The sequence below is a fragment of the Mustelus asterias genome, chromosome 11 (genome assembly GCF_964213995.1).
Source record: "Mustelus asterias chromosome 11, sMusAst1.hap1.1, whole genome shotgun sequence".
Lineage (NCBI taxonomy): Eukaryota > Metazoa > Chordata > Chondrichthyes > Carcharhiniformes > Triakidae > Mustelus > Mustelus asterias.
This window is the reverse complement of record NC_135811.1, coordinates 63,012,411-63,035,237: the sequence shown is the minus strand read 5'-3', so window position 1 is coordinate 63,035,237 and position 22,827 is coordinate 63,012,411. Positions and strand designations below refer to the sequence as shown.

The 22,827-nt window shown below is 36.9% G+C and overlaps 1 protein-coding gene across 1 annotated transcript in view; it reads left to right on the top strand.

Moving 5' to 3' along the window:
- The window catches only part of LOC144500252 (hexokinase HKDC1-like), a 127,903-nt gene that overhangs the window by 71,432 nt on the left and 33,644 nt on the right, over window positions 1-22,827 (top strand). Inside the window, exon 7 of the mRNA XM_078222928.1 lies at window positions 10,146-10,329. Coding sequence (XP_078079054.1) covers window positions 10,146-10,329 — 184 coding nt within the window. The remainder of the gene's footprint in view (window positions 1-10,145; window positions 10,330-22,827) is intronic.

Below are 22,827 nucleotides of genomic sequence, written 5' to 3'. Positions count from 1 at the left end.
ATGGGAACTAATTGTAATATTTCCAATCCGAATTTAGGGAGCGGGGTAGAAAATTAGCAAGCAGGACCTCAAATTTAGTCATCTCTGGATTACTCCCAGTGCCACATGCAGTGAGTACAGAAATAGGAGGATAAAGTAGATGAATGTGTGGCTGGAAAGATGGTCCAAGAGGGAGGGCTTTAGATTCATGGGACACTGGGACTAGCTCTGAGGGAGGTGGCACCTGTACAAGCCAGATGGTTGCACCTGAACCGAGTAAGGAACTGAGTTCCTTACTAGTGCTATCTTGAGGGCTTTAAATTAAATTGGCAAAGTTGTGGGAACCCAGAGGAAATATTAGAGAGGAATACGAGGATGTGCAAAAGGAGGGGCAGAAAGCACTAGTATAGAGAATAGAAACATAGAAAATAGAAGCAGAAGTCCATTCGGCTTGTCGAGCCTGCTCCACCATTCATTTTGATCATGGCTAATTATCAAAATTAATATCCTGATCCCCCTTCCTCCCCATATCCTTTGATCCCTTTAACCCCAAGAGCTATATCTAATTTCTTCTTGAAATCACTCAATGTTTTGCCCTCAACTACTTTCTGTGGTAGTGAATTTCAGATTCACCACTCTCTGGGTGAATAAATTTCTCCTCACCTCAGTCCTAAAAGGTTTACCTCATATCCTCAAACTATGACCCTTAGTTCTTTTACAACCTTTAATTATCATAGTAGGGTACCTATAAGTTCACAGTTTGATTGATAGATCCAAATGGTTCTCAACATCTTAAAGTGGAACTATTAACACAATTGCTTGTTTTCATAAAAGATTAAAGGTATTTAAATGTATGAGTAGGTTTTATCAGAGAGACTTTGTTTAAATAGTGAATTCACCAATCGACACTTAAAAACTTTATTCAATCTCAGCATGGGTCCTGAGATCTGCCCATGATGGATACTGAGTGAGTTGGCATGGAGAGTGTCAGGGCAAAGGGTGTGGGTGAAGGGTGTAAGGGCAAAAGGTGTTGGCATGGAAGGGAAAAAAGTCAATGGGGAGTGGGTTGAAGATATGAGGTGGCGAGAGTTGCATCGATAGGGTATGGGATGTGTGGAATTTAGGGCTGTTTTTGGTTTGTTTCTTTTCAAAGCCTCGACACAGTGCCACAACACTGAGATCAGCCTTTCATCCAGCCTGCCTCCACACCTGGCAGCTTCCAGTCTCTTTCCAGGGTTCCATGACTCTCATTTTTCCCACCCCTCACCCCCTAACCTGACATATAATCTGACCTTCCAGACCCCCTAGAATGTGTTGACAGAGCTGGGAAATGTCCCAGTTGGGTAGTCCTGACCTTGGAAGATATGTTCAGACCTGAATATTTTTTGAATTGTGGCAGACTGGGAAATGGTGTCATCTGTGAACAGGAATCACAGAAAGTTAACATGCAGGTACAGCCATTAGGAAGGCAAATGGGATGTTAGCTTTTGTTACAAAAGGATCGAAGCACATGAATTAAAAAGTCTTACTACAATTATACAGGGCACTGGTGAAGCACAACAGAGTAAGTACTATGTGCAGCTCTGGTTTCCTTTGGAATGATATATTTCCTCTCAAGGAAGTGCAACAAAATATCACCAGTCTAATCTAAAAATAAAATACTGCAGATGCTGCAAACCTGAAATAAAAACAGAAAATGCTGGAAAAACTCAGCAGGTCTGGCAGCATCTGTGAAGAGAAAACAGAGTGAACGGTTCGCGTACAACATGACTGCACTTTGAAAAAGTCATATTGGACTTAAAACATTAATTTTGTTTCACCACACCAAGTCCTGGGATAAACTAGGCTCCCAGGCTCATCCTACATATCCTGGCATTTTCAAGAATGAGAAGTGATCTAATTTAAACATAAACTGTTTGAAGGAGTTTGGGAGGGTAGATGCTAAGAAAATGTTTCCCCTGGGTGGGAAGTCTAGAATTCGAGTTCCAGCCTCTGAATAAGGGACAGACACTTTGGGCTAAGAGGAGGAAAAATGTCTTCAATTTAAAAACATGTCTAAAAAATGTCTTTAAAAAAAAATGTCTTTCAATTTAAAAAGGTTTTGAGGCTTTGGAATTCTCTACCCCAGTGGGTGTGGTAGCTCACTTGCAAATGTTGATAGATTTTTGGATACTAATGGAATTGAGGGAATATGGCGTGTTGGAATTTCAAGTTGTGGTAGAAAATCAACCGTGATTTTACTGGTCCAGATTTTCTGGCCAGCAGCAATGCCACAGAGATCGCTCCGACCATGATTAAAAGTACATCTAATACAGATAGGAAATACACAGTAAATGGCAGAACCCTTAGGAGTATTGATAGGCAAAGGGATCTGGGTGTAAACAGGTCATTGAAAGTGGCAATGCAGGTGGAGAAGGTAGTCAAGAAGGCATACGGCATGCTTGCCTTCATCGGCCAGGGTATTGAGTTTAAAAATTGGCAAGTCATGTTGCCGCTTTATAGAACCTTAGTTAGGCCGCACTTGGAATAAAGTGTTCAATTCTGGTCACCACACTACCAGAAGGATGTGGAGGCTTTGGAGAGGGTACAGAAAAGATTTACCAGGATGTTGCCTGGTATGGAGGGCATTAGCTATGAGAAGAGGTTGGAGAACCTTGGTTTGTTCTCACTGGAACGACGGAGGTTGAGGGGAGACCTGATAGGTGATGCGCGATATAACTCACGAGGCTAGAGGTACTCGGGGAAATAAAGGCTTTTATTGACTACAACAATAGAGCTACCATATATAATACACGATCCCAGACTAAAGGGTCCCAGACAGAGCAGTGACCTTTATACCTCTCCCAGGAGGCGGAGCTCGACTGGGATGTACCATAAGAACTATATTACAGGTAGAACAGCCCAACCCTAACCCCAACAGTAACATGTAGAACAGCCCAACCCTAACCCCAACAGTAACATATATACAGACTCATAGTACTGGCCAGACCCTGGCTCAGTACTACCTGGTGGGAACCAACAATGGTTCACCACATTCACCCCTCCTTTGAAAACAAAGGCCGGCGGGGTACAAGAACACAGAACAATTGTTCATCAGTCTATAAGGTCAGACGGTCTGGGGGACCGCACCGTCGTTGTGACCTCCTCAACACCGGCGATGACACCGGTGTAGGCACTCGCGGTGGCGTTCTCCCCAAGGCGGTGTCCAACGGCTCCTCCAATGTCTCACGGGCCGGTAGAACCCGAGGTGGTAACAATCCGCTGAACTCGGGCACGCCTTGAAGTGGCGACCATCTCCTGGACTCAGGCAAGCTGTACACGGGAGTAAGAGGGTTAAGTGGTGGTCCCGATACTGCCCGCACCGTGTCAGGAGGGGAAACAATAGTTGGGGGGTCTCTAACAGGAGGTATGGGAGCGACAGGGGTTTCCAAGCCCCCTGCTGGCGCCAGGTCTTGAATCGAGACCGTGTCCTCTCGCCCGTCAGAGTATGCCACATAGGCATACTGATGGTTGGCGTGGAGGAGATGGACCTGTTCAACCAAAGGGTCGGACTTGCGGGTCCTAACATGTCGCCGCAGGAGGACAGGTCCTGAGTATGTCAACCAAGACGGTAATGAGGTCCCAGAGGAAGACTTCCGAGGGAATGAAAACAGTCTCTCATGGGGAGTAGCGTTGGTTGCCGTACACAGGAGTGAGCGCATGGAGTGGAGCGCATCAGGGAGCACCTCTTGCCAACGGGAGACTGGAAGGCCTTTAGACTTCAATGCCAGTAAGACAGCCTTCCAGACTGTAGCATTCTCACGTTCAACCTGTCCGTTACCCCTAGGGTTGTAGCTCGTGGTTCTACTAGAGGCAATCCCGTATGAGAGCAGGTATTGCCTCAAGTCATCGCTCATGAACGACGAGCCCCTATTACTGTGGATGTAACAGGGGTAACCGAACAGGGTGAAAAGATCACGAAATGCCTTGATAACCGTGGCAGCGGTCATATCAGAGCAGGGAATGACAAAAGGGAATCGTGAGTACTCATCAACCACGTTCCGATCTGTCGAGGGAAGGGGGCCCTAAAATCCACACTCAGTCTTTCGAAGAGACGAGTGGCCTTAACGAGTTGTGCCCTGTCAGGTTGGTAAAAGTGCGGTTTGCATTCCGCGCATACCCGGCAGCTTCTGGTTATGGACCTGACATCCTCCACCGAGTAGGGTAGATTCCAGGCTTTTATGAAGTGGTAGAGCCGAGTGACCCCCGGATGGCAGAGGTCATTGTGGAGAGCCTGCAATCGATTCTCCTGCATACTAGCCTGTTTGAGTGTGGCGGCCAGGGCGAAATTAGATGCATCGCTCTCCACCTGGAAGGGGATGGACTCATCGATAGCGTGCATCGTGGCTTTCGCGATGTCGGCTTTTAGTTTTTCAAAGGCCAACCGAGCCTCTGGTGCTAGGGGAAAAGAGGTAGACTTGATGAGCGGACGGGCTTTGTCCGCATAGTTGGGAACCCACTGTGCGTAGTAAGAGAAGAAGCCTAAGCATCTTCTCAGTGCTTTTGCGCTAGTGGGCAGGGGAAGTTCGAGGAGGGGACGCATATGGTCTGGATCAGGGCCAATGACCCCATTTTTCACCACGTATCCGAGGATAGCTAGGCGGCGCGTGCGAAATACACACTTCTCCCTGTTGTAGGTCAGATTCAGGTGAGATGCAGTGCGTAGGAATCTAAGAAGGTTGGTATCGTGGTCCTGCTGGTCATGGCCGCAGATGGTGACGTTATCCAGGTACGGGAAGGGAGCCCGCAGTCCATTATGGTCCACCATTCATAGAACATAGAACATAGAACATTACAGCGCAGAACAGGCCCTTCGGCCCACGATGTTGCACCGACCAGTTAAAAAAAAACTGTGACCCTCCAACCTAAACCAATTTCTTTTCGTCCATGAACCTATCTACGGATCTCTTAAACGCCCCCAAACTAGGCGCATTTACTACTGAAGCTGGCAGGGCATTCCAATCCCTCACCACCCTCTGGGTAAAGAACCTACCCCTGACATCGGTTCTATAACTACCCCCCCTCAATTTAAAGCCATGCCCCCTCGTGCTGGATTTCTCCATCAGAGGAAAAAGGCTATCACTATCCACCCTATCTAAACCTCTAATCATCTTATATGTTTCAATAAGATCCCCTCTTAGCCGCCGCCTTTCCAGCGAAAACAATCCCAAATCCCTCAGCCTCTCCTCATAGGATCTCCCCTCCATACCAGGCAACATCCTGGTAAACCTCCTCTGCACCCTCTCCAAAGCCTCCACATCCTTCCTGTAATGTGGGGACCAGAACTGCACACAGTACTCCAAGTGCGGCCGCACCAGAGTTGTGTACAGTTGCAACATAACGCTACGACTCCTAAATTCAATCCCCCTACCAATAAACGCCAAGACACCATATGCCTTCTTAACAACCTTATCTACTTGATTCCCAACTTTCAGGGATCTATGCACACATACACCTAGATCCCTCTGCTCCTCCACACTATTCAAAGTCCTCCCGTTAGCCCTATACTCAACACATCTGTTATTCCTACCAAAGTGAATTACCTCACACTTCTCCGCATTAAACTCCATCCGCCACCTCTCGGCCCAACTTTGCAACCTGTCTAAGTCTTCCTGCAAACTACGACACCCTTCCTCACTGTCTACCACACCACCGACTTTGGTGTCATCAGCAAATTTGCTAATCCACCCAACTATACCCTCATCCAGATCATTAATAAATATTACAAACAGCAGTGGCCCCAAAACAGATCCCTGAGGTACACCACTTGTAACCGCACTCCATGATGAATATTTACTATCAACCACCACCCTCTGTTTCCTATCCGCTAGCCAATTCCTGATCCAATTTCCTAGATCACCCCCAATCCCATACATCTGCATTTTCTGCAGAAGCCTACCATGGTGAACCTTATCAAACGCCTTACTAAAATCCATATATACCACGTCCACTGCCTTGCCCCCATCCACCTCCTTGGTCACTTTCTCAAAAAACTCAATAAGGTTAGTAAGGCACGACCTACCTGCCACAAAACCATGCTGACTATCACCTATCAATTCATTACTCTCCAAATAACTATAAATCCTATCCCTTATAATTTTTTCCAACATCTTGCCGACAACAGAAGTGAGACTCACCGGTCTATAATTCCCGGGGAAGTCTCTGTTCCCCTTCTTAAACAATGGGACAACATTCGCTAACCTCCAATCTTCTGGTACTATACCAGAGGCCAACGACGACCTGAAGATCAGAGCCAGAGGCTCTGCAATCACTTCTCTTCGGTCCATAGCACGCTGGAAGACCGAGACCCCATTCGTGACACCAAAAGGAACCCTTAGAAAATGGTACAAGCGACCATCCGCCTCAAAAGCCGTGTATTGTCGGTCCCCTGGGCGAATGGGGAGCTGGTGGTAGGCAGACTTTAGGTCGATGGTGGAGAACACCCGGTACTGCGCAATCTGGTTGACCATGTCAGATATGCGCGGGAGGGGATACGCATCCAGCTGCGTGTATCTGTTAATGGTCTGACTATAGTCTATGACCATCCGGGGTTTGTTCCCACTCTTGACCACCACGACCTGCGCTCTGCAAAGACTAGCGCTAGGTTGTATGATCCCTTCCTTGAGGAGCCGCTGAACCTCAGATCGAATGAAGATCCGATCCTCAGCGCTGTAACGCCTACTCTTAGTCGCGATGGGCTTGCAGCCTGGCACGAGATTCTGGAATAAGGAGGGTGTGGTAATCTTAAGCGTTGAGAGGCTACAGGTAGAGCGCGTTGGGCAATTTAGAGGCTGCGAGTCTCCCACTGAAAGCGGAGGGAGTGGCCCACCGTACTGTAGGGTTACACTCTTCAAGTGGACCATGAAATTTAGTCCTAGGAGTATTGGCGCGCAAAGGTGCGGTAACACCAGGAGCTTGAAGCTCTCGTAAACCGTGCTCTGCACCGTCAGATTTACCACGCAACTCCCTAGCACGGTGACAGACCGGGACCTTGACGCCATCGAAATTGTCTGCTTGACAGGCTGAATCTGGAGGCCACACCGCTTCACGGCGTCTGGGTGAATGAAGCTCTCCGTGCTCCCGCTGTCAAACAGACAATAAATCGTGCGTTTGTTTACCTGTATGTCCATCATGGACTTGTCGAGTCTGTGAGGCTTTGCCTGGTCCAGGATGACCGACGCCACCGTTGGTTCGTGGGCGCCACTGCAGGCAGCTGAGATGGATGATGATGACCCCTGCTGGTCATTCGTGGTCGGTGCCGACCAAAATGGCTGCTCCCATAGTTTGCACGTGGGCGATGGCGCCAAAACCAGCGGCCCCTGGTGGCCGTGCGTCTCTTGCGACTCCGTCGTCTGGAATGGCGACGTCCTGGCCTCGCACGTGGAAGAAGCCCTTGACAATGCCGACGACGAGGAAACCGGCTCCGGGGAGTCACACACCGCACTGCTGTTCCTGGATGGAAGTTTGGATTGGCATACCTTCGAATAATGCCCCTTCTTGCCGCAGGCGGAGCACAACACCGCTTTAGCGGGACATCGCTGGCGAGGGTGTTTCACTCCCCCACAGAAGTAACACCGCGGGCCGCCTGGAGCTGCTGCCGTCGTCAGGCCCGAGGGTGGGAACGCAATCACGCAGCTTTTCGGTCCCGCTGGATGAAGTGGGGTCTGTGACTGCCCCTGCCACGCTGTCTCCACGTGGTTGTCGGGGTACATCGCCAGACTTTTGGAGGCCGTTTCTAGTGCATCCGCTAGCTCTATGGACTTAGTGAGATCGAGATTACCTTGCTCCAACAGCCGAAGGCGGATATAAGACGAGCCGATTCCCGCCACAAACGCATCTCGAGCAAGGTCGTTCATGTTCTGGTCTGCCGACACTGCTTTGCAGTTACAGGCCCTGGCTAGCTGTAGGAGCTCGCACGCGTACTGTTCCGTCGTTTCGCCGGGCTGCCGCCGAAGAGTGGCTCAGAGATATTGAGCATGCATCTCGTTCGGCGGTTTAATGTAGCGCTTCTTAAGAAGCCCGAGGGCCCCTTTGTAGTCGGTGGCCCCACGGATCGCTAAATATACAGCGTCGCTTACCCTCGCGTGGAGGACCCGGAGTCTGTCGGCGTCGGTGGTGACCGCTGCGGAGGCTTCGAGGTAATCCTGAAAACATTTCAACCAGTGGTCGAAGGTGTTCGAGGCGCCCGCCGCATGTGGGTCCAGCGTAAGACGTTCGGGTTTAAGCATTTGCTCCATGTTCTCTGTGTCGTTTTTTTTTTCAACGAAGAGAGTTCAATTGTAGTCAATAAAATTGATGCACGATATAACTCACGAGGCTAGAGGTACTCGGGGAAATAAAGGCTTTTATTGACTACAACAATAGAGCTACCATGTATAATGCACGATCCCAGACTAAAGGGTCCCAGACAGAGCAGTGACCTTTATACCTCTCCCAGGAGGCGGAGCCCGACTGGGATGTACCAGAAGAACTATATTACAGGTAGAACAGCCCAACCCTAACCCCAACAGTAACATGTAGAACAGCCCAACCCTAACCCCAACAGTAACATATATACAGACTCATAGTACTGGCCAGACCCTGGCTCAGCACTACCTGGTGGGAACCAACAATGGTTCACCACAATAGGAATCTACAAGATTATGAGAGGCATGGACAGAGTGGATCGTCAGAAGCTTTTTCCCAGGGTGGAAGAGTCAATTACCCAGGGGGCATAGGTTTAAGGTGCAGGGGGCAAGTTTTAAAAGAGATGTACGAGGCAGATTTTTTACACAGAGGGTGGTGGGTGCCTGGAACCCGTTGCCGGGGGAGGTTGTGGAAGCGGATACGGTAGTGACTTTTAAGGGGCGTCTTGACAAGTACATGAATAGGATGGGAATAGAGGGATATGGTCCCCGGAAGCGTAGGGGGTTTTAGTTAAGTCAGGCAGCATGGTCGGTGCAGGCTTGGAGGGCCGAAGGGCCTGTTCCTGTGCTGTAATTTTCTTTGTTCTTTGTTATAGCTTTATGTTTTTTTTCGTTGTTGCAGCTGAGACTTCCTGTAGCAGAGCAAGGAGTGTGGCATTGGCACAGAGACTGAAGAGTGCTACTGAAGAGGAGAAAGTGTAGTCAGGCCACCCCACACTCCCTTCCCCCACTCTTTGCAATGTCATAAATTCACCTAACTTCAGTCAGCATGCAGTGCTATAACAAAGTTTCTTGAGTGTTTTTTTAAACATTTTTTTTCTAATTTTCAAAGGCTTTTAATTGCTGTTATGAGTTTGCGATAAGTGACAACTTTAAATTTTTTAAACACGTTTGTTTTGATATTTTGAGTTTAGACAGACTTAAATCGGTTCTTACATTTATCGCAGTTTTTATAATAGGATTTGGCAGGAAAGACACTGAGAGGTTGTTTTCCTACCTGGGAAATCTGAACATGGGGGCACAATCTCAGCATAAAGGGTTTTATCCTTATTAAGGATGGAGATTAAGGACGGTAGCACAGTGGTTAGCACTGCTGATTCACAGTGCCAGGGACTTGGGTTCGATTCCCAGCTTGGGTCACTGTCTGTGTGGAGTTTGCACATTCTCCTCGTGTCTGCGTGGGTTTCCTCCGGGTGCTCCGGTTTCCTCCCACAGTCCAAAGATGTGCGGGTTAGGTTGATTGGCCATGCTAAAATTGCCCCTTAGTGTCCTGAGATCCGTAGGTTAGAGGGATTAGTGGGTAAAATATGTAGGGGTATGGGGGCCTGGGTGGGATTGTGGTCGGTGCAGACTCGATGGGCCAAATGGCCTCTTTCTGTACTGCAGGGTTTCTATGATTCTATGAGATGAGAAATTTCTTCACTCTAGAGGTTGTGAAGTTTTACTTGTTATAAAACAGGAATTGGCAGCAACCTCTGCCAAGTGGAAGAAATGAAGAATATAGAAACAGTGACAGCCACAGTTATGACATTGTTTTCCAATGGCTAATGTATCGAACAACATTGGCCTAGGCTCACTCTTGGGAAACAGACTCTTTGCCTGCTGGGAACCATATCCTAAATTCAGCATCTTCAGCACATCGGGAGGTGAAAAGGGAGAGAAAGAGAACTTTTTGAATCCTATTTATGAAATGCTCCTTTGGTTTTACTTGTTGTAAAACAGGAACTGGTACCAACCTCTGCTACATGGAAGAAATGAAGAATATAGAAACAGCGACAGGAAATGAAAAGAGAATGTGCATCAACACGGAGTGGGGAGGGTTTGGTGATAATGGCTGCTTGGATAACATCCGAACTAACTTTGACAAATTAGTGGACATCAATTCAATAAGGGTTGGAAAACAAAAGTAAGTTAACATGTATCATAGCATTGCTTTTTAATTTCCGTTTCTTCCTTCCCCTCTGCTCTCCTCTCCTGAAGGCACTCACCCTTGCTAGGTGCCCCTTGATATTGTTCGTGTGTTGGGTTCTGGAGTCTGTCGTATGATAGTTTAGTGTGTTAGGCATTGTATGAAACCTAGTCATATGCATTTTCCTTCACTGATTAACAGATAATGGTCAGGAGCATGAACCATGGCCCAGGACAAAGAGATCATGTGCTCAATCTCATTCCATGTCTGCGTGGGTTTCCTCTGGATGATCCAGTTTAATCCCATGCTCTAAAGATGTGTGGGTTAGGTGGATTAGCCATGCTAAATTTATCTAAATTTACCCTGCTAATCCCGTTAGTGTCAGGGTAAATACGTAGGATTATGGGGCTAGAACCTGGCTGGGATTGTGATCAGTGCATGCTGGATGGGCTGAATGGCCTCCTTCCACGCTGTAGGGATTCTATGATTCAGCACAGGCCAGGAACTGAAATTGAAACCTCCCTATCGCAAAAAGGGAAGATGGAGCCATGTTCTTCAGCATTTCCTCTGTTAGCTCTTTGTAAAAGCTTCTCAATTTGTTCAACTTCCCCAGTCAGCCACAGCCCAGCTTTATTTTCATTTATATATATATATATTCATCCTATTCCTTTTATACATATATATATTCATCCTATTCCTTTTATACATATATATATTCATCCTATTCCTTTTATATATATATATTCATCCTATTCCTTTTACATATATATATATTCATCCTATTCCTTTTATATATATATTCATCCCATTCCTTTTACATATATATATATATTCATCCTATTCCATTTATATATATATATTCATCCTATTCACATTTACATATTGACGCACGATATAACTCACGAGGCTAGAGATGCTTTTATTAACTACTACAATAGAGCTACCATATGTAATACACGATCCCAGACTGAGGGGTCCCAGACAGAGCAGTGACCTTTATACCTCTCCCAGGAGGCGGAGCCCGACTGGGATGTACCATAATAACTATAATACAGGTAGAACAGCCCAACCCTAACCCCAACAGTAACATGTAGAACAGCCCAACCCTAACCCCAACAGTAACATATATACAGACTCATAGTACTGGCCAGACCCTGGCTCAGTACTACCTGGTGGGAACCAACGATGGTTCACCACATTCACCCCTCCTTTGAAGACAAAGGCCGGTGGGGTTAAAAAAAAACACAGAACAATTAGTCATCAGTCTATAAGTTCAGACGGTAAGGGGGACCGCACCGTCGTTGTGACCTCCTCAACACCGGCGATGACACCGGAGTAGGCACTCGCGGTGGCGTTCTCCCCAAGGCAGTGTCCAACGGCTCCTCCAATGTCTCACGGGCCGGTTGACCCCGAGGTGGTGACAGTCCACTGAGCTCGGACACACCTTGAAGTGGCGACCATCTCCTGGACTCAGGCAAGCTGTACACGGGAGTAAAAGGGTTAAGTGATGGTCCCGATGCTCCCCAACAGTAACATATATACAGACTCATAGTACTGGCCAGACCCTGGCTCAGTACTACCTGGTGGGAACCAACGATGGTTCACCACATTCACCCCTCCTTTGAAGACAAAGGCCGGTGGGGTTAAAAAAAAACACAGAACAATTAGTCATCAGTCTATAAGTTCAGACGGTAAGGGGGACCGCACCGTCGTTGTGACCTCCTCAACACCGGCGATGACACCGGAGTAGGCACTCGCGGTGGCGTTCTCCCCAAGGCAGTGTCCAACGGCTCCTCCAATGTCTCACGGGCCGGTTGACCCCGAGGTGGTGACAGTCCACTGAGCTCGGACACACCTTGAAGTGGCGACCATCTCCTGGACTCAGGCAAGCTGTACACGGGAGTAAAAGGGTTAAGTGATGGTCCCGATGCTGCCCGCGCCGTCTCAGGAGGGGAAACAATAGTTGGGGGGTCTCTAACAGGAGGTATGGGAGGGGTTTCCAAGCCCCCTGCTGGTGCCAGGTCTCGAATCGAGTCCGTGTCCTCTCGCCCGTCAGGGTATGCCACATAGGCATACTGAGGGTTGGCGTGGAGGAGATGGACCTGTTCAACCAAAGGGTCGGACTTGCGGGTCCTAACATGTCGCCGCAGGAGGACAGGTCCTGAGTACGTCAACCAAGACGGTAATGAGGTCCCAGAGGAAGACTTCCGAGGGAATGAAAACAGTCTCTCATGGGGAGTAGCGTTGGTTGCCGTACACAGGAGTGAGCATATGGAGTGGAGCGCATCAGGGAGCACCTCTTGCCAACGGGAGACTGGAAGGCTTTTTGACTTCAAAGCCAGTAAGACAGCCTTCCAGACTGTAGCATTCTCACGTTCAACCTGTCCGTTACCCCTAGGGTTGTAGCTCGTGGTTCTGCTAGAGGCAATCCCGTATGAGAGCAGGTATTGCCTCAAGTCATCGCTCATGAACGACGAGTCCCTATCGCTGTGGATGTAGCAGGGGTACCCGAACAGGGTGAAAAGATCGCGAAATGCCTTGATAACCGTGGCAGCGGATGTATCAGAGCAGGGAATGACAAAAGGGAATCGTGAGTACTCATCAATGATGTTGAGGAAGTACACATTCCGATCTGTCGAGGGAAGGGGGCCCTTAAAATCCACACTCAGTCTTTCGAAGAGATGAGTGGCCTTAACGAGTTGTGCCCTGTCAGGTCGGTAAAAGTGCAGTTTGCATTCCGCGCATACCCGGCAGCTTCTAGTTATGGACCTGACATCCTCCACCGAGTAGGGTAGATTCCGGGCTTTTACGAAGTGGTAGAGCCGAGTGACCCCTGGATGGCAGAGGTCATTGTGGAGAGCCTGCAAACGGTCCACCTGCATACTGGCGCATGTTCCACGCGACAGGGCATCCGAGGGCTCATTGAGTTTCCCTGGACGATACATGATGTCGTAATTATAGGTGGAGAGTTCGATTCTCCACCTCAAGATCTTATCGTTCTTGATCTTGCCCCGTAACGTGTTATGGAACATGAACGTCACGGACCGCTGGTCCGTGATCAGGGTGAACCGTTTTCCCGCCAAGTAATGGCGCCAATGCCGGACGGCCTCCACAATGGCCAAGGCCTCCTTTTCCACCGCTGAGTGTCGAATTTCGGGGCCTTGGAGGCCGTTTCTAGCGTATCCGCTAGCTCTATAGACTTAGTGAGATCAAGATTACCTTGCTCCAACAGTCGAAGTCGGATATAAGACGATCCGATTCCCGCCACAAACGCATCTCGAGCGAGGTCATTCATGTTCTGGTCTGCCGACACTGCTTTGCAGTTACAGCCCCTGGCTAGCTGTAGGAGCTCGCACGCGTACTGTTCCGTCGTTTCGCCGGGCTGCTGTCGTTGAGTGGCTAAGAGATATCGAGCATGCATCTCGTTTGGCGGTTTAATGTAGCGCTTCTTAAGAAGCTCGAGGGCCCCTTTGCAGTCGGTGGCCCCACGGATCGCTAAATATACAGCGTCGCTTACCCTCGCGTGGAGGACCCGGAGTCTGTCGTCGTCCGTGGTGACCGCTGCGGAGGCTTCGAGGTAGTCCTGAAAACATTTCAACCAGTGGTCGAAGGTGTTGGAGGCGCCCGCCGCACGTGGGTCCAGCGTAAGACGTTCGGGTTTTAACATTTGCTCCATGCTCTCTGTATCGTTTTTTTTCTCCAACGACGAGAGTTCAATTCGTAGTTAATAAAATTGACGCGCGATATAACTCACGAGGCTAGAGATGCTCGAGGAAATAAAGGCTTTTATTAACTACTACAATGGAGCTACCATATATAATACACGATCCCAGACTGAGGGGTCCCAGACAGAGCAGTGACCTTTATACCTCTCCCAGGAGGCGGAGCCCGACTGGGATGTACCATAATAACTATAAGACAGGTAGAACAGCCCAACCCTAACCCCAACAGTAACATGTAGAACAACCCAACCCTAACCCCAACAGCAACATATATACAGACTCATAGTACTGGCCAGACCCTGGCTCAGTACTACCTGGTGGGAACCAACGATTGTTCACCACACATATATATATATTCATCCTATTCCTTTTACATATATATACATTCATCCTATTCCTTTTATATATATATATATTCATCCTATTCCTTTTATATATATATATATTCATCCTATTCCTTTTATATATATATATTCATCCTATTCCTTTTATATATATATTCATCCTATTCCTTTTATATATATATATATTCATCCTATTCCTTTTATATATATATATATTCATTCTATTCCTTTTATATATATATTCATTCTATTCCTTTTATATATATATTCATCCTATTCCTTTTACATATATATTCATCCTATTCCTTTTATATATATATATATTCATTCTATTCCTTTTATATATATATATATTCATCCTATTCCTTTTATATATATATATATTCATTCTATTCCTTTTATATATATATTCATCCTATTCCTTTTATATATATATATATTCATCCTATTCCTTTTATATATATATATATTCATTCTATTCCTTTTATATATATATTCATCCTATTCCTTTTATATATATATATATTCATCCTATTCCTTTTATATATATATATATTCATTCTATTCCTTTTATATATATATTCATCCTATTCCTTTTATATATATATATTCATCCTATTCCTTTTATATATATATATATTCATCCTATTCCTTTTATATATATATATATTCATCCTATTCCTTTTATATATATATATATTCATTCTATTCCTTTTATATATATATTCATTCTATTCCTTTTATATATATTCATCCTATTCCTTTTATATATATATTCATCCTATTCCTTTTATATATATATATATTCATCCTATTCCTTTTATATATATATATATTCATCCTATTCCTTTTATATATATATATATTCATCCTATTCCTTTTATATATATATATATTCATCCAATTCCTTTTATATATATATATATTCATCCTATTCCTTTTATATATATATATATTCATTCTATTCCTTTTATATATATATATATTCATTCTATTCCTTTTATATATATATTCATCCTATTCCTTTTATATATATATATATTCATCCTATTCCTTTTATATATATATATATTCATTCTATTCCTTTTATATATATATTCATTCTATTCCTTTTATATATATATATATTCATCCTATTCCTTTTATATATATATATATATTCATCCAATTCCTTTTATATATATATATATTCATCCTATTCCTTTTATATATATATATATTCATCCTATTCCTTTTATATATATATATATTCATTCTATTCCTTTTATACATATATTCATTCTATTCCTTTTATATATATATATATTCATCCTATTCCTTTTATATATATATATATTCATCCTATTCCTTTTATATATATATTCATTCTATTCCTTTTATATATATATATATTCATCCTATTCCTTTTATATATATATATATTCATCCTATTCCTTTTATATATATATTCATCCTATTCCTTTTATATATATATATATTCATCCTATTCCTTTTATATATATATTCATTCTATTCCTTTTATATATATATATATTCATCCTATTCCTTTTATATATATATTCATCCTATTCCTTTTATATATATATATATTCATCCTATTCCTTTTATATATATATTCATCCTATTCCTTTTATAGAGATATATATTCATCCTATTCCTTTTATATATATATTCATCCTATTCCTTTTATATATATATATATTCATCCTATTCCTTTTATATATATATATATTCATCCTATTCCTTTTATATATATATATTCATCCTATTCCTTTTATATATATATATATTCATCCTATTCCTTTTATATATATATATATTCATCCTATTCCTTTTATATATATATTCATCCTATTCTTTTTATATATATATATATTCATTCTATTCCTTTTATATATATATTCATTCTATTCCTTTTATATATATATATATTCATCCTATTCCTTTTATATATATATATATTCATCCTATTCCTTTTATATATATATATATTCATCCTATTCCTTTTATATATATATATATTCATTCTATTCCTTTTATATATATATTCATTCTATTCCTTTTATATATATATATATTCATCCTATTCCTTTTATATATATATATATTCATCCTATTCCTTTTATATATATATTCATTCTATTCCTTTTATATATATATATATTCATCCTATTCCTTTTATATATATATATATTCATCCTATTCCTTTTATATATATATTCATCCTATTCCTTTTATATATATATATATTCATCCTATTCCTTTTATATATATATTCATTCTATTCCTTTTATATATATATATATTCATCCTATTCCTTTTATATATATATTCATCCTATTCCTTTTATATATATATATATTCATCCTATTCCTTTTATATATATATTCATCCTATTCCTTTTATAGAATATATATTCATCCTATTCCTTTTATATATATATTCATCCTATTCCTTTTATATATATATATATTCATCCTATTCCTTTTATATATATATATATTCATCCTATTCCTTTTATATATATATATATTCATTCTATTCCTTTTATATATATATTCATCCTATTCCTTTTATATATATATATATTCATCCTATTCCTTTTATATATATATATATTCATCCTATTCTTTTTATATATATATATATTCATTCTATTCCTTTTATATATATATTCATCCTATTCCTTTTATATATATATATATTCATCCTATTCCTTTTATATATATATATATTCATCCTATTCCTTTTATATATATATATATTCATTCTATTCCTTTTATATATATATTCATCCTATTCCTTTTATATATATATATTCATCCTATTCCTTTTATATATATATTCATCCTATTCCTTTTATATATATATATTCATTCTATTCCTTTTATATATATATTCATCCTATTCCTTTTATATATATATTCATCCTATTCCTTTTATATATATATATATTCATTCTATTCCTTTTATATATATATTCATCCTATTCCTTTTATATATATATTCATCCTATTCCTTTTATATATATATATATTCATCCTATTCCTTTTATATATATATATATTCATCCTATTCCTTTTATATATATATATATTCATCCAATTCCTTTTATATATATATATTCAGCCTATTCCTTTTATATATATATATTCATCCTATTCCTTTTATATATATATATATATTCATTCTATTCCTTTTATATATATATTCATCCTATTCCTTTTATATATATATATGTTCATCCTATTCCTTTTATATATATATATATTCATCCTATTCCTTTTATATATATATATTCATTCTATTCCTTTTATATATATATTCATCCTATTCCTTTTATATATATATATTCATCCTATTCCTTTTATATATACATATATTCATCCTATTCCTTTTATATATATATATATTCATCCTATTCCTTTTATAAATATATTCATTCTATTCCTTTTATATATATATTCATCCTATTCCTTTTATATATATATATTCATCCTATTCCTTTTATATATATATATATTCATTCTATTCCTTTTATATATATATTCATTCTATTCCTTTATATATATATTCATCCTATTCCTTTTATATATATATTCATCCTATTCCTTTGAATATATATATATTCATCCTATTCCTTTTATATATATATATATTCATCCTATTCCTTTTATGTATATATATATTCATCCTATTCCTTTTATATATATATATATTCATCCTATTCCTTTTATATATATATATATTCATTCTATTCCTTTTATATATATATATATTCATCCTATTCCTTTTATATATATATATTCATCCAATTCCTTTTATATATATATATATTCATCCTATTCCTTTTATATATATATATATTCATTCTATTCCTTTTATATATATATATATTCATTCTATTCCTTTTATATATATATTCATCCTATTCCTTTTATATATATATATATTCATCCTATTCCTTTTATATATATATATTCATTCTATTCCTTTTATATATATATTCATCCTATTCCTTTTATATATATATATATTCATCCTATTCCTTTTATATATATATATATTCATCCTATTCCTTTTATATATATATATTCATCCTATTCCTTTTATATATATATATATTCATCCTATTCCTTTTATATATATATATTCATCCTATTCCTTTTATATATATATTCATTCTATTCCTTTTTATATATATATATTCATCCTATTCCTTTTATATATATATATATTCATCCTATTCCTTTTATATATATATTCATCCTATTCCTTTTATATATATATTCATCCTATTCCTTTTATATATATATTCATCCTATTCCTTTTATATATATATATATTCATCCTATTCCTTTTATATATATATATTCATTCTATTCCTTTTATATATATATATATTCATCCTATTCCTTTTATATATATATATATATTCATCCTATTCCTTTTATATATATATATTCATCCTATTCCTTTTATATATATATTCATTCCTATTCCTTTTATATATATAATATTCATCCTATTCCTTTTATATATATATTCATCCTATTCCTTTTATATATATATATATTCATCCTATTCCTTTTATATATATATATATTCATTCTATTCCTTTTATATATATATTCATCCTATTCCTTTTATATATATATATTCATCCTATTCCTTTTATATATATAATTCATCCTATTCCTTTTATATATATATATATTCATCTATTTAATTTCTGAATTTTATATATATATATTCATCTATTCCTTTTATATATATATATTCATCCTATTCCTTTTATATATATATATATTCATCCTATTCCTTTTATATATATATATATTCATCCTATTCCTTTTATATATATATTCATCCTATTCCTTTTATATATATATATTCATCTATTCCTTTTATATATTGTATTATTCATCCTATTCCTTTTATATATATATATATTCATCTATTCTTTTATATATATATATTCATTCCTATTCCTTTTATATATATATTCATTCTATTCCTTTTATATATATATATTCATCCTATTCCTTTTATATATATATATATTCATCCTATTCCTTTTTATATATATATTCATTCTATTCCTTTTATTAATATTCATCCTATTCCTTTTATATATATATATATTCATCCTATTCCTTTTATATATATATATATTCATCCTATTCCTTTTATATATATATTCATCCTATTCCTTTTATATATATATTCATCCTATTCCTTTTATATATATATATATTCATCCTATTCCTTTTATATATATATTCATCCTATTCCTTTTATATATATATTCATCCTATTCCTTTTATATATATATATATTCATCCTATTCCTTTTATATATATATTCATCCTATTCCTTTTATATATATATATATTCATTCTATTCCTTTTATATATATATATATTCATCCTATTCCTTTTATATATATATATATTCATCCTATTCCTTTATATATATATATATTCATCCTATTCCTTTTATATATATATATATTCATCCTATTCCTTTTATATATATATATTCATTCCTATTCCTTTTATATATATATATATTCATCCTATTCCTTTTATATATATATATTCATGCTATTCCTTTTTATATATATATATTCATCCTATTCCTTTTATATATATATATTCATCCTATTCCTTTTATATATATATTCATCTATTCCTTTTATATATATATATATTCATCCTATTCCTTTTATATATATATTTCATCCTATTCCTTTTATATATATATATATTCATCCTATTCCTTTTATATATATATTCATCCTATTCCTTTTATATATATATATATTCATCCTATTCCTTTTATATATATATTCATCCTATTCCTTTTTATATATATATATTCTTCATCCTATTCCTTTTATATATATATATTTCATCCTATTCCTTTTATATATATATATATTCATCCTATTCCTTTTATATATTTATTCATCCTATTCCTTTTATATATATATATATTCATCCTATTCCTTTTATATATATATTCATCCTATTCCTTTTATATATATATATATTCATCCTATTCCTTTTATATATATATATATTCATCCTATTCCTTTTATATATATATATTCATCCTATTCCTTTTATATATATATATTCATCCTATTCCTTTTATATATATATATATTCATCCTATTCCTTTTATATATAATATTCATTCCTATTCCTTTTATATATATATTCATCCTATTCCTTTTATATATATATATATTCATCCTATTCCTTTTATATATATATTCATCCTATTCCTTTTATATATATATATTCATCCTATTCCTTTTATATATATATATTCATCCTATTCCTTTTTATATATATTTCATCCTATTCCTTTTATATATATATTCATCCTATTCCTTTTATATATATATATATTCATCCTATTCCTTTTATATATATATATATTCATCCTATTCCTTTTATATATATATATATTCATCCTATTCCTTTTATATATATATATATTCATCCTATTCCTTTTATATATATATATATTCATCCTATTCCTTTTATATATATATATATTCATCCTATTCCTTTTATATATATATATATTCATCCTATTCCTTTATATATATATATTCATCCTATTCCTTTTATATATATATATATTCATCTATTCCTTTTATATATATATATTCATCCTATTCCTTTTATTATATATATTCATCTATTCCTTTTATATATATATATATTCATCCTATTCCTTTTATATATATATATTCATTCCTATTCCTTTTATATATATATATATTCATCCTATTCCTTTTATATATATATATATTCATCCTATTCCTTTTATATATATATATATTCATTCCTATTCCTTTTATATATATATTCATCCTATTCCTTTTATATATATATATATTCATCCTATTCCTTTTATATATATATATTCATCCTATTCCTTTTATATATATATATATTCATCCTATTCCTTTTATATATATATATATTCATCCTATTCCTTTTATATATATATATTCATCCTATTCCTTTTATATATATATATATTCATCCTATTCCTTTTTATATATATATTCATTCTATTCCTTTTATATATATATATATTCATCCTATTCCTTTTATATATATATTCATCCTATTCCTTTTATATATATATATATTCATCCTATTCCTTTTATATATATATATTCATCCTATTCTTTTATATATATATATATTCATCTATTCCTTTTATATATATATTCATCCTATTCCTTTTATATATATATATATTCATCCTATTCCTTTTATATATATATATATTCATTCTATTCCTTTTATATATATATTCATTCCTATTCCTTTTATATATATATATATTCATCCTATTCCTTTTATATATATATATTCATCCTATTCCTTTTATATATATATATATTCATCCTATTCCTTTTATATATATATATTCATTCCTATTCCTTTTATATATATATATATTCATCCTATTCCTTTTATATATATATATATTCATCCTATTCCTTTTATATATATATATATTCATCCTATTCCTTTTATATATATATATTCATCCTATTCCTTTTATATATATATATATTCATCCTATTCCTTTTATATATATATTATTCATTCCTATTCCTTTTATATATATATATATTCATTCCTATTCCTTTTATATATATATATTCATCTATTCCTTTTATCTTATATATATATATTCATCCTATTCCTTTTATATATATATATTCATCCTATTCCTTTTATATATATATATATTCATCCTATTCCTTTTATATATATATTCATCCTATTCCTTTTATATATATATATATTCATCCTATTCCTTTTATATATATATATTCATCCTATTCCTTTTATATATATATATTCATCCTATTCCTTTTATATATATATATATTCATCCTATTCCTTTTATATATATATATTCATTCTATTCCTTTTATATATATATATTCATTCTATTCCTTTTATATATATATTCATCCTATTCCTTTTATATATATATATATTCATCCTATTCCTTTTATATATATATATATTCATCCTATTCCTTTTATATATATATATATTCATCCTATTCCTTTTATATATATATATATTCATCCTATTCCTTTTATATATATATATATTCATCCTATTCCTTTTATTATATATATTCATTCTATTCCTTTTATATATATATATATTCATCCTATTCCTTTTATATATATATTCATCCTATTCCTTTTATATATATATATATTCATCCTATTCCTTTTATATATATATTCATCCTATTCCTTTTATATATATATATATTCATCCTATTCCTTTTATATATATATTCATCCTATTCCTTTTATATATATATATTCATCCTATTCCTTTTATATATATATTCATCCTATTCCTTTTATA